At 49.6% G+C, this 13,015-nt stretch overlaps 5 protein-coding genes across 5 annotated transcripts; 4 read left to right on the plus strand and 1 right to left on the minus strand.

The window, feature by feature from the left end:
- Positions 1-597: 597 nt before the first annotated feature.
- On the plus strand, positions 598-1,814 carry N7519_007567 (uncharacterized protein; the record flags this gene model as incomplete). Its single annotated transcript, XM_057294343.1, has 4 exons — positions 598-680; positions 727-1,186; positions 1,263-1,457; positions 1,521-1,814. 4 exons carry the CDS (start codon positions 598-600, stop codon positions 1,812-1,814), a joined length of 1,032 nt encoding a protein of 343 aa, XP_057149154.1.
- Positions 1,815-3,294: 1,480 nt separating this feature from the next.
- Positions 3,295-4,680, minus strand: N7519_007568 (alpha/beta hydrolase family protein; the record flags this gene model as incomplete). Its single annotated transcript, XM_057294344.1, has 1 exon — positions 3,295-4,680. One exon carries the CDS (start codon positions 4,678-4,680, stop codon positions 3,295-3,297), a length of 1,386 nt encoding a protein of 461 aa, XP_057149155.1.
- A 2,247-nt stretch (positions 4,681-6,927) lies between these two features.
- Positions 6,928-7,851, plus strand: N7519_007569 (uncharacterized protein; the record flags this gene model as incomplete). Its single annotated transcript, XM_057294345.1, has 1 exon — positions 6,928-7,851. One exon carries the CDS (start codon positions 6,928-6,930, stop codon positions 7,849-7,851), a length of 924 nt encoding a protein of 307 aa, XP_057149156.1.
- A 346-nt stretch (positions 7,852-8,197) lies between these two features.
- N7519_007570 (uncharacterized protein) lies at positions 8,198-10,642 on the plus strand (the record flags this gene model as incomplete). The annotated part of the gene is made up of 3 exons (XM_057294346.1): positions 8,198-8,389; positions 8,451-8,729; positions 8,816-10,642. 3 exons carry the CDS (start codon positions 8,198-8,200, stop codon positions 10,640-10,642), a joined length of 2,298 nt encoding a protein of 765 aa, XP_057149157.1.
- Positions 10,643-11,868: 1,226 nt separating this feature from the next.
- Positions 11,869-12,674, plus strand: N7519_007571 (uncharacterized protein; the record flags this gene model as incomplete). The annotated part of the gene is made up of 3 exons (XM_057294347.1): positions 11,869-11,986; positions 12,039-12,420; positions 12,473-12,674. 3 exons carry the CDS (start codon positions 11,869-11,871, stop codon positions 12,672-12,674), a joined length of 702 nt encoding a protein of 233 aa, XP_057149158.1.
- Between the last annotated feature and the right edge of the window lie 341 nt (positions 12,675-13,015).

Genomic DNA, 13,015 nt, shown 5'->3' on the forward strand with positions numbered 1-13,015 from the left:
AGAAGAATATGACAGAGCCACGACCAAGAAGCATGTCGTTTTATCAAGCTAGGTGCCATTCATGCCGTGTACTGTACTTTGTGCCCGTGCTACTCGCATGTGACGGCCAAGAGTACATCCATGGATCTCTTCCCAGCTCCCACTACAGCAGGCAGGTAAGATACAGACAGACAGAACAGGGCTTTTCATCGGATAACTGTCTAGATGAGACTTCTAATAGGATTGAAACTTAGAAGTATAACATATATCTACCTGTCTGATACATAGGAAACGCTTTCGCCATACATACAGTCCGATATATTGGGCGCGGTTCAACGTTATATCCACATCCGCCTTTGGGCCAACATTCTGGGGTTTGTGGCTTGTTTTACCTTTTTAGCAACAGCACTAAAATCACATTAAATCGCATTAAAAGGGGCGAAAGTCGAGAAATCTGTGCAGGAAGGTTAGCATTTTGCCGAAATAATTCCTATTGGCCTGATGCCCACGACATACCAAGTCAGTGGTCACGTGGAGCAAGAGGAAAAACCAGGTGAAAGGGGAGATAAATAAAAGTATTTTATTTCCATCCTCAATGCCCTGGTGAGAGGAATCAATATGTATAGACCAACCTCGAGAAATGAATGGTGGCTGTGTGTCGTGTTGTTCACGCAGGCTATCTTGACCACTGCCATTGAGATGTACGCTCTTCCTTTCTTCGTCTGAACCACCCTAACCAGAAATCAGCTATATACTCGTGGAATGGCAGCGATGGGTCACTCCTTTCATCACCCAGGTGCCAGTTTCCTACATGATCCCAATCAATCTAGGCATTTTAATATTCGCCTCTGTCTACGAGTTCATCCTTGCTCTGGATGCGATCCACAACAAGAATAATGTTCTCCTCTTTTCAATCTGCATCTTCAATATCTGCAGCTTTGTATACTCTGTTATGCAGTACATATCAGTGAAAGGCACCACTATGAGACTCTTTGGCAATCGCTATGGGACTCCAACTCTGATAGATACCACTCGCAACCTTTGGCCCCAGATCCAGCCAGCGGAGATCTTAGTGGCAGTTATTACAGCATTGGGCAGTATGCTTGTATGCTTGTTTGTATACCTCCTGCATAGGGAGTATTCATGGGTTATATACAAGTCCGTCCAGGGCAGCTCGAAAACACGAAGGCGTTATCTGTTCTACGAGGTAATCTCCACCACCTACGGCTTCACTGGCCATTGACCAAAACTTGAGCATCTAAGCTAACGAAAGACGAGTATAGATCTTCCTGGTCCTGATAAAACTGCTCTTTTATTTCCTGTTGGGTTTCATCATCCAGTACAACCTGGTGTATGTCCACTTTGAGGAACCGGAGTATACTCTCACAATGCTCCTAATTCCGGTCGCTTTCATCATTATGCTACTTGGTATCTGGGCTGTCCAACACGAACGAACCATTGTGGTGGTTGCTATTATCGTGAGCTCTCTTCCTCCCTGCCCGCCAGACCTCCATAGAGAACTCCTACTGACTTTTCTTAAGATATGCTACCTCGGTCTACTCTCATATCTAATCACCCGCATGATCGTTCTCCGCGGGGCTCTCACCGCTGGAAAGGACATGATGTTTTTCTTCGCATCGGTATGTGTGGTACTGACGTCTGCAACGGTTTTCTGCACCATTATTTGCATCCAAAACTTCGACCGAGGCTTCAAAGTCATCAACCAATCGAAGAACGGCCATGCACTGGAGTCGTATTCCATAGCGCCCGGAAATTCCCTAAGGGAGCCGCCGCGTTCATTTTCGCGTCCTTCCTCGCGGCTTGCGCTTGACTAACCTCACGTTTCCAAATTAGCTGATCTAGCAAAGCGATGCATCAAAATACCAAGATGTTCATTTTCCGGACGCTTTGGCTTCTTATATATCACTTCACAATGTATTGAGGTAGCGTGAGTAGGGTCATTTGGCTCAGTATGGTTGGGTCAGTCTAAACGTGCTTATTCTGGGTTTGCTCTGAAAAAGCTATGGGCTTGCTTGATACGCGGTACCCGACAATGGCACTAACGACCCAGTTTAAGGGAAAACATCTTCGACCAATCAAGCAGATTGCTGTAGGCCTCCCCCCCTTAAGCCTTTTCCCTTTTCCAATGATGAGGGTTAATTTATTGACCAAAACCGTGTGGGCTTCGTCCCTAACCCCTTGACTCTGCTTCGGCGCACTTGACGTATGCCAGAGGGGGCTAGCGAGGTGATCTCAAGGACTCTGACTGGTATCTCAACAGCAAAGCGTGGGAGTGGTAATATCTCTTGCTCTTTTCCGAAGAAGCATTCTTAGATTGTGTGGAGATTGTTCCAATTGTTTGTTAGCCATTCATAGAAAGCTCGCTCATGTTGATAATAGCCACCATAATTGCTAGCCTCGCGGGTATTAACCGTCTCAACGTCTCTATTCCAAAATACATCAACAATTACAAAAAAAACAAAAAAAAAACACAAAAACACAAAAACATACAACAGCATGTCTAAGGCCGTGGTCACCTAGCGCCCACGGTTCGGGCATGGGCGGCTCGCCGCTCTATTCAGGGCACTCAGGGCGGATATTCACCCGCCTGAATATTCCTCACCCGAATATTCAGCCTGTACAGCAAAAGGTACATTTTCCAGCATGGCCAAAAAAGCTACAAGTATCCTTCTTTTCTCCTCCGTTTTCATCTCCAGCCTCGCTTTATCACTCCAACCTCGATTTGTCACGAGCAAGATGCGTACCAAGCATGACCTAACGTTAGATATATGGCCAATATTGTGGATTTCGGGGAATATAGTAATAATAAAATCTAGCGGGTAGTGCTGCCACGAACAGAATCTGGTTATAGTTATAAGTTACTTATTTTCGACTAGTAAGTCTCAGCCCTAGGAGTAGAGAAGCAAATCGCTAAATTATGCCTCTATCCCTGGTTTTATCAAATTATATCTATAGTCCGTTATTCCGCCGGATATATAGAGGCTTGTAACATGGCGTTTGGGTGGGCCTGGAAGACGGAAGTGTTCTATCATAATAGAATTATAAAACAAGTAAATGGATATAATTAATTTTGCGAAGACCGAGATAGATGGAGCAGCCCAGTCTCCTTGGATACAGCGTCGCTTAAATATAGGTATCTGTTGGTGGTTTTCATTCTAGTGTGGCTCTCATTCTAGCCCATGTTATGTATAGAATTAATGCAAGCTGTTTTATTGTAGGGAATAGACCTCTGAGTTCGATATGTTAGGATAAGCAGTAATTAGTCGTCTGTGAGCTTGAAATAATCTACCCATATCAAAGATCTAGTATTATACTAGACTGATTCAGTATGGCCATGTGAGCAGCATCAAACGGACCAGAAACAGCCTTCTTGCATTCACCACTTGTGCTCTTCCCCTCGAAACGCTCACGCAGAAAACGCAGCCAGTCGGGGGAACTAGCTGTGAGCACATCACCGTGATCGATGCCTGGATACAGATTCAGATGTGCCTCATTACCGAATCCACAGGCGTCATTGAAGGCGTTGATGGTGATCTGAGGTAAAATAGTGGTATCTGCCAACCCCTGAACGATCAAAAGAGGTTGCTCTGCTTTGGATCCCATGGCCGGAGCATTCATTTTTTGCCAGTTAGAGAAGTCTGTGCTGTTCCTGAGCGCGGCTGTGCTTGTTATTATCTCCTTGGGAGAGAGCCCGAGTCCAAGGGCCAAAGCGCCATCGTTGCAGGATTGCGTGAGGTCCGCGATCTGAGCTCGTTGCAAGAGCCTTTGCGAGAAGACTGACATATCCGCCGAGGGAATAGCACGTCGAAGGGCAGTGGACAACCATAAGAATATATACGTGATATAGTAAGTGTTATAGTTGGACAGGGGGAAGATTGTCTCCGCTGTAAGAAGGATCAAGTCATAAAGTTTCGAACCTGGCGCTACGGCGACGGTTCCTATGTAGTTACCGGCTGCTGCTCCAGACTTGATAAGGGGACTTTCAGATAGCTTCCAGACAGCTCCCCCTCCCTGAGAGTGGCCAACACTTGCCCAGTTGTCGGTGAAGGTGTTTGTGAATATTTTGCGAGCAGCAACCATGCCGTAGTAGAGATCATTGGCGTGCGCCGGGAAGCTACTGTATTCGTGCTCGATATAATTGTTCCCGAGTCCCGCGTAGTCTGGGGCAACAATGGCATATCCGTTTTGGGCTAGAATACTCCAGGTATCGTAGTCGTATAGTTTAGATGTCGAGGAAGGCGGACATCCCGCGAAAATGCCAATGGAGCCGTGGGCATAAGCAATGACAGGATATTTTCCATCCTGGCGAGCCGAAGTGTATGGAATTGCAATAAATCCGGTAGCAGGCACCACGGTTCCATTCAAGCTGACGGAAGTATACTGGTATTGATAGGCGGCAAGCCCATAAACTACACTTAGGGATGAACCGTTCAGAGGTTGGAACTTGAGGAGGTCGCCAGGCTTTGACGATGAGAAGTTGCGAGCAGTGGCGTAAAAGTCGAAATCAAAATCCGTTCCGAACATCTCGACGTCCTGCTTTCGTCCCTCGCTAAAGGCCCGTTGGCAAGCAGCATCGCAGCCTAGGGATGTGAGAGTTGAAATAGATGCATTGAAGTTTGCGGCGGGTTTAGCCACTGAGAGCGAGACAGTCGACAGGGCGATAATGATGTTGAGAAGCATTGAGAAAGATGGCTGATTTAGACTTTGGAATAAACTGAGGAAGCAAAGTGTTGCGACTTGCAGCACTTGGGTTTTTAATACCCGACCCTACCTAGGTACCTACCTAGCTACGGAGTGATTACTAAGGGGTCGGGAATGAGACTCCAGTTGACCTCATTAATTTCTTTAGAACCCGAGATGCTCCGTTAACCCATTCCTAATTTGGGCTCCTGAACTCTAGAATGCGGGAGGTAAGCACTAGATTTAGTACATTAAGCAACAAGGTCTCCTGGGCAATAATGGATATTCCACGGTGGAGAAAGCATAGCCCGAAAGGTCCACTGCTGATATAGAAGGGCAATAATCATTGGCCGATGGACAGTGATCAAGCGTTAAGCGACCACTATCACATGCAATGCCTGAGCATCTTAGGTGCAATACTGAACTTTGCAGAGGCATGATCTCACCAGAGGCTCCGTTGCAATTGCCGTTGTCGGTCCAGTAGGAGACGCCCAGGAATCAACACCGGCCCCATGGCCACACGCACAGAGGATGGAAGAAAGGTTTGAGAATTTCATGTTGGAGAAGGTCAAGAAAGGCGCTTGTGTAGCTTTGCTGAAGGAGGTATTCTTGGATTGATTGACGAACCGATATATCCGACTTCGGGAAGAAAGACTCTGGATCGGATCAATTCCAGGAGGGGGCCGGGGGCCGGGGGCTCGGTCCGCTCGGTCCGCTCGGATGAGCCTGATCTTGGGCCACCTGGAGGGTGGGGCTACAGTCGTACCTGTTATTGCCTTCCATCTGGAAACACTAATAACCCCTTTCAACTTCTAGTCACATAATATGCTAACCTGATAGAAATGTAATATATAAGTTCTGTACGCCAAGGGTCCTTCTCAGCGGTAGTCCATCCGGGAGAACAAAAAAGGTCATCAGTTAAATTCAGTTTGAATTGTTGAAGTACCCCATGCGTTCGGCCACAGGAGAGCTCTTCAATTGTGGTTACTTCCATTGCAGCGAGGCAATCGTTTCTGCGCCTCTTCTTTAGTCAGAATCTTCACTACGTCCATAATAGCCACGGTGAATCTATTTTCCGTTATCAGCTCCGATCAGGATCAGTTCAGGCCTGAGAAACGGCTACCACATCCAAGGAAGGCAGCAGGCGCGCAAATTACCCAATCCCGATACGGGGAGGGAGGGAAATTCTAGCTGAAGGGCCACGTCAGCCTTAAGGGGGGTATTCAGGGCGATCGGGTGAAGAATAGAGGGGCATCAGGACATTCAGGTGAATAGGCTGAAGGGGTTGAAGATAGGGCGGCTAAGGATAATTTACACGGAGAATGAAAAAGCAATCAATAAGCAAAAAACATACAACAGTGAGGATTCGCTGGTGGTCACCCACCCAACTACTAACTCACCGGCGTGTGGCTTGAGTACGGCTGAGCGGACGGGAAGCCCTATTTTCCACACCCTATGGTCGTATGTGTAAGGTTATGAGTGGAAGAGAATAATCAAGTATCACCAGCTAGTATATGAGTGAGCGCCGCTTTGGCATCGCGCCACTCGGGTGATTAGGGGGTGAGTACGTTTTATTTGGGGCGAGAATGGGGAATGGGGTAAATGGGTAAGTCCCGTCTTGGCAAGCTTTTGGACCTGAACCAAACCGGCATGGATGATATTGACTGGTTTACTGTCATGTCCCCGATTCAAGGGATATGATATATCAGAAGACGGATTCTACAACACTTCCAAAACATGATAGCCATCATGGAATGACCCTTGGCCGACTGGATTTCTTGAGAACCCCATCTTGCGGCTGAAATGTAAGCCTAGATCAGCCTGACAACGCTGACCCGCTCACCAACTAACCAGCTCAGCAGGTCTCCGACCAACTCAAAAATCGGCCATATCATCAGATCTGGTCATTACCATGATAGATCCGGCCATCTGGGCAAAAGGAGTGAGTTCGATCTGACCACAACCCTTTGCTACCAGAAATCATCTCGCTTGGCGATATGTCCGACCAAGGCGGGGTTTTCGGCGCGTTTGGTGCGGTGCTTGGTTATATCGGAGCAGAGGCAGCCACCGACATCTGGTTTTCGTCGTTATTATGGCCCCAGCGATCATTCTCCCACCTCACACTTCGATCCATTCCAACCCTGGCTCTCCTAATGCCCATGGGGGGGTCCTTTGCACAAAGCCGCTCTGAGCACCTTCGATATCGCCAACGCCCAAGGACTCTTGAAGGGCGCCCGCGAAGGCCACATGCTGGGCACTTCGTTCTTTAAGCAAACGGACTGGACCTACACCATTCCCGGTACTGCTAGTTCCGAGCCCCGCGCAGCCCGTAACTGCATGTGGGCGCGAGCTCTTCATTACATGCCTTTACCCGCCGAAAGGCCTGGATCACTGGCAGGACTATCCGCTCCGACTACGGGCGCTGCCATCGAGAAGGGCATCCTCCCGCCCGCCGACAATGGCCGCATCCCCTTACGAGCGAAAGTCGCCGTCTACCACCTCATCTTCACTCCAGCAACGGCAGAAGATAAAGCCTCGCAGATGGCGTTTGTGCGCGAGAACTGCGGCCGACCAGGCTGGCACGTTTACCTCAGCATCTTCATCGCCGAGCTCTCCGGCATCATTATCTTTGCCGTCATCTACGCCATCGGCCGATCACTCTGGTGCCTTATCTGGCTAGCCCCGCTGCTCCTCCGCCTCCTGAGCGCCTTCTTCGCCCTCGACCGCGAGCCTCTCACCCCTATCTCCTCCTCCATCTCATCGCCATCAACCACGCCGACCACCGGACCCGAATCACCTCGTGATTTCATCCTGCACTTCCCCCAATCCCAAGGCGGCGACCTCATGCTGTTCACCGGTCTCTCAGCCATCGTGCAGCAGTTCTTCCGACACTATGGCCACCCAGTCCGGAACCGAACCCGGGAGATTCTCCAGCTGTTCATTATAGCGCTTTTCGCCGCTCTATTTCCGCTAGGATTGCTGGCCTCGACTCTCTGGATGCCGCCGCTGGTTCAGTACGCGTGGACCTGCTACCAGCTATACATTGTCATGACGATGCATATAGTCCGCTACACGTCGTTTGGACGGGACACGAGCACGGAATCTAAGATCGCTGATTACCTGGCGGATCGGCCGGCGATTCTTTTTTGGGGAGAAGAGGCATGGGGCTGAGACGGTGAAAGTTAGTCTGATTGCGACGTATCATGCGCGGCATCAGGAGGGGAGGGATTGTTTGGAGCGGTTGGTGAGACGGTAGTCATTGGTTTGGCTGCAGTGATGTCTTGAGTGCCACTGAGAATTAGCTTTTTTTTCCCTTTCTTATATTCGTTCCATCTGCATCAATATAACTGATCTCGTACTAGCAGAAGCACAGCCAATAGCAGAATAGCGCGTTCGCTTAGTTTTTCTAATATATAACCCCGCTTCTGACTCGTCGCTCGTCTCTACGAATAAACACTACTATCAGCGTCTTGCTATTATTTACACTTATATTAGATAGAAAAGCCAGCATAACAGCATGAGCCCCGATGACTGGGTGCCCGTGCGCAGCACCGAGAGGGACAAGGGATACCCCCTCGCCACGTTGATGCAGGTGGTCTACGGCGAGGACATGGGCATGGGAGACGGGTACAGCAGGTGTTTCTCGATCATGTATCGACTGGCTCTGGAGCAGGGCGCGGTCGACAGTGTAAAAGGCCCTGACGGCACGGTCATCACGGGGTTTAATGATGATCGGGCTGAAACACTGCGACAACATCTTACCCGGGCAGGAACGATCGTTTTACATTCTCTGGAAATGGTGGGCGACGTGTTCCCGAGTATGTATTGTGGACGAAGCAGAAGAAGAATACGACGATAATTACGACGACCTCTTTGGCGACGACGAGTCCCACTTCTACCCACAAAACCTCGTAGAGCGCGAGACGATCCACCAGGCCGGTGGAATCCGGTACAAACTCCGCTTCAACTGCGTCTACAACAAGTGCATGGCAACGTTGTTCAACGCTGAATTCGAGAACTTCGTAATACACCGAAGCGGCGACGAGCTGGTGAGCCTCCGACGGGGCTTGGCGCAGGAAGCTGCTTGTCTAACCATTGCGATTGAAGCATGCTCCCGGGAAGCCACTCCCAACAGCCAGCTCAAGTACCATACTCCCCAGATGGCGAGAGTTATCTCGCTCACCGGTCAGAGAGTTCCCCGGTCTGGCGCGCAGGGAGACGGGTCCTGGGGAGCAGCGACCTACCCGGGCTGGATCCTCGCTGTAGCGCCGGCTCCAGTATAGACTCCTGCCCCTGGCTGGGAGACATCCGCGGGTTTCCGCTTTACTTGTGGGACGTGAAAGAGCGGAGGACCGTGGATGTCTTTTCGCTGTGGGACGAATACGATTTCGACATCCCGTACACAGCAATCAGTCACACCTGGGGCCGGTGGCGGCAGCGCGATCAGCCTGGGGTTAACATGAAACCGCACGTGCCGTGGCTGATCCCGCGGAACTCACTGTTCGATGTCGAGCGACTACCAGATATCCTGGCCCAGATTCCCACGGATACACCCTATATCTGGTTTGATCTGGTTTGCATTCCGCAGGAGGGCTGCGGGGAGGAGCTTGACGAGCAGTTGCGGCAGGCCATGCGGACGGAGGTTGCGAGCCAGGCATCCATCTTCAAGGGCGCCAAACACGCCATCGCTTGGTGGAATACCGACTCCGCCCCGGAGTCCTGGGACGGCATGTGCAGCGCCATCCAGTGGATGTCATCCATATATCTGGACCTCCAGTTCTCGGATGGGGACGAGTCTCCCATACGTGTCCCGCCGTGGAAAGCGCACGACCGGCTCCAGGCCACGGGGCTGTTCTCACCGGACATGGCCACTCTGCCCTGGTTCAGCTCCCTGTGGACGCTGCAGGAAGTGTGCCTGCGCCCTGACATCTGGATCTGCAACAAGAACCTCGACCTCCTCACGGTAGGCGACAACGGGGCCCTCGTCGCCTTCAACACTCTCGTCTCCCTTACCGAACGAGTTAAAGACACACTCAATAGGGAACTTAACGATCTGACTACCCCAGCAGACCAGCTCCTCGAGCGCTGGAAGCCCCTCGTCCACCCAGGCTTCTACGAAGTATTCGATCTCCTCCATCGCACAGGAATGGACAAGCTCCACGAGCTCAAGCGCGAGCAGATCCTCTTCCTAGCGACCAGCCGATACTGCAGCCACAGCCGTGCGCAGGCGATCATGTCCGTCCTCGGCATGACAGAATGGTACAACTCCGCCACTGCCATGCCGGAGCAGCGCCAGCCCAACAAACCGGGTTTCGTCTTCGACCAGTACCCGCTCGTCTTCGTGCAGGAGGTCGCGCGCAATCTGGGCTCTAGCTTCTTCATCACCGCCGTTCTGGCGGATTACCTGCCCGTCGACGATGTGAAAACTCAGGACGTAGTCCGGGGCACTATGCTCCCCTTCCGGGCCCGGATCTCCGAGCCGCGACGCCTGTGTGTGCCGGGCGTAGAGACGGCGGACCATCCGTCCGTATCGACGTGGGAGGTCCGCGGCGACGGGGCGGTGTTCCTACCGAAAGTGGAGATCCTCTTCTCATCCAATAGTGACTATGGCGATATCAAGTATATGACATGCTTTGTCGATTTGAGTATGCCGGTGCCTGAACATATTGTTGAACGGGAGCACTTCCAACCCCAAGAGAGCATGTATCATGGGGATCTCCGGTACTGGATTAAACAGCTCATCCCGGAGATCTACGGAGTACGTGGGACGTACTATGCTATTCATCTCCGGTACCGACCCGGACAATGGGATGGTTTGTTGTTGAAGGCCGCCGGTTGTGGGGACTCTTCGCAGCCGGAGAAGATGATCAAAATCGGGAATCTCCATGTGCTGACCTCGGTGGGAGATGGGGAATATCTGCCCAGGCATAAATCAGTGGACGTTAACTGGATTGTTTTGTAGATTTGGATCTTTGTTATTATGATTACCTTATCATATTGCACAATCTGTCTCCGTATACGCTCTAGAACAGCTATACGGCTATAAGGTGATACGCAAACCGTCTCTGGCACGGTCGAGAAAAGAGGGAGATCCCGAGGTCATCTGTCATGAAATATTAATAAGCCCTAAAAATCTAAAATAGTATATTAACAACCAACAGTGCCCAACTTATTAATCAAAATTTTTAAAATGGTAGATCTAGATAGGTGCCCTAGAGATACTATTTATGTTTAAGGGTAGGTAGGAGTGGCGCTGAGAGATGCAAAAACAAAAAGAGAAACATACAACAGTGAGGATTCGCTGGTGGTCACCCACCCAACTACTAACTCACCGGCGTGTGGCTTAAGTACGGCTGAGCGGACGGGAAGCCCTGTTTTCCACACCCTATGGTCGTATGTACTATATTTAGTATGAAAGAAGATTATACTGTATTACTCGTTAAGAATCATTATGGCGCTCGCGGAGTTGTGCGAGCGGGGTGAGAGCGGTGCAAGTGCGCTATACAACATAGATAGGGTGAGAATCAGGAGAATCACCCAAGCTGCGAGACACAATGCACTGACCTGTTCAACGCTAAGGCGGCGCTTACCCGACTACCAGCTACATACAAGTCTTTTCTCTACACGGTTAATTCTCGAGTATCCTCGAATAATTAGTGGCAAGAAAATCTGTCTTATGGTGAGTGTGGGTAATAAGAGGTAAGAACGAATTATGAAAGAATTAGGAACGGGGTACAAACGGGGTCAAAGGGCTACGTGATACGAGATTTAATATATAAATCTGGGCGGATAAAGCGGAAATACTATGTTCTCCATAAAGGCCATATATAACCCATATTAGATTTAACCTGATTGGTCTATTTCGCAATCCTACTTAACCAAAAATATCGTGGACTAGTTAGGATGCGGGAAAAATCACAGCCAGTTTTACCACTAGACCAGAACAAAAAGCCTCGGTTCCTGTTTAAGGCCTAGCGGGGGAGGGCGCATATCCCGGCCTGAGATAGGAAGATGTTCCTACCGTATAGGTTACATCCATGATACCCATGCTCATTGACTTGGGGGCCATGGGAGATGTAAGACGGGAGAGGAGTTATGGGAGAGGGCCCATATAAAAACCGTCATTTCCCAGTCTCATTCTTTTCTGTCTCATTTTCTCACTTGATTTTCACCCCAATAAATTTCATAATGAGTGAATTACCTGACTACGTGCTTGATCCTGATGCTGTCCTTAAAGACATCAATGCAGCCTGGCGCCATGGCAATGCTCCAGATTACTCTAAGACAAGAGCCTTTTATGAAAAAAGTACCCCACTCTTGTTCCTAACCATCTGAATTCTATTACTTACATCATTCAGCTAAGACAAAGACCCACGAACCCGGCAGTCTCCCTTTTCTCGTTGAAAATCTTGTGAAGAACTGGGAAATCGAAGCCTCCTTCAAGACAAATCTATCCGACTGGCGTACCATAGATCACGACGTATACACAGTTTCCGTGAATGGTAGTGAACGACGAACAGGTCACCATATGTTAGAAGTGGGGACTTATAATGCTCTCCTGACCGCGAGCCAGTATTATGATCCTGCACATAACACTTTTGACGATTCGCACAAGTCATTTAAGCGGATGATGCCAACGTTTGCTTGGGAGGTACTTGAAGTATACTCTGGTCCTCCTGTTGTTACCTTTCGGTGGAGACATTGGGGCGAGATGAAGCATGATTACGTGGGATATAATAGGTATCTGGTCACTACTATCCATGATGATTTGGTCTTATGCTTACAATCCTAGCTCCGGTGAAAAGGTCAAGATTCAAGCGCACGGTGGCCCGATTGATATCGAAGGACTTACAGTGGCCAAGGTCAATGATAAACTACAGGTGCAGACTCTTGATATCTGGTATGACCCTATGGCAATGTTTCGCCAAATTAGCAGAGAGCACCAGATTAGCAGCGAGAGCAGTAGTAGCGGGTGTCCGTTTGTGCAGGGTTAGCAATCTACCCAAATGTGACCGGTTATAGGAATTTGTTGGATGCCTGGATGCCTCAGGCATCACCATGTAGATAGAACCCAGATAGTCTGCCTGCGCTCTCTCTCTCTTTCTTTCTCCTCTCTGTCCACCCCGAATACATACTTTGTTTCTCATACTGATTTTACACTGTATCTGTATTCCATGAGAATTCCACTGTAATTGAGCTATGAAGTGTCATGGAAAACGCTGATGTATAAGCGATACGCTTAGCTGCCATGTGTGGTTCCCGTTTTCCCAGTTTCCACAGATGGACGGATAATGGTCCCGGAATGGGAAAGCCCTCGCATACGCCAATATCTAAT

This window comes from Penicillium mononematosum (genome assembly GCF_028829835.1).
Source record: "Penicillium mononematosum strain IBT 11891 chromosome Unknown utg000003l:1.0-8172316.0:1.0-8177699.0, whole genome shotgun sequence".
Lineage (NCBI taxonomy): Eukaryota > Fungi > Ascomycota > Eurotiomycetes > Eurotiales > Aspergillaceae > Penicillium > Penicillium mononematosum.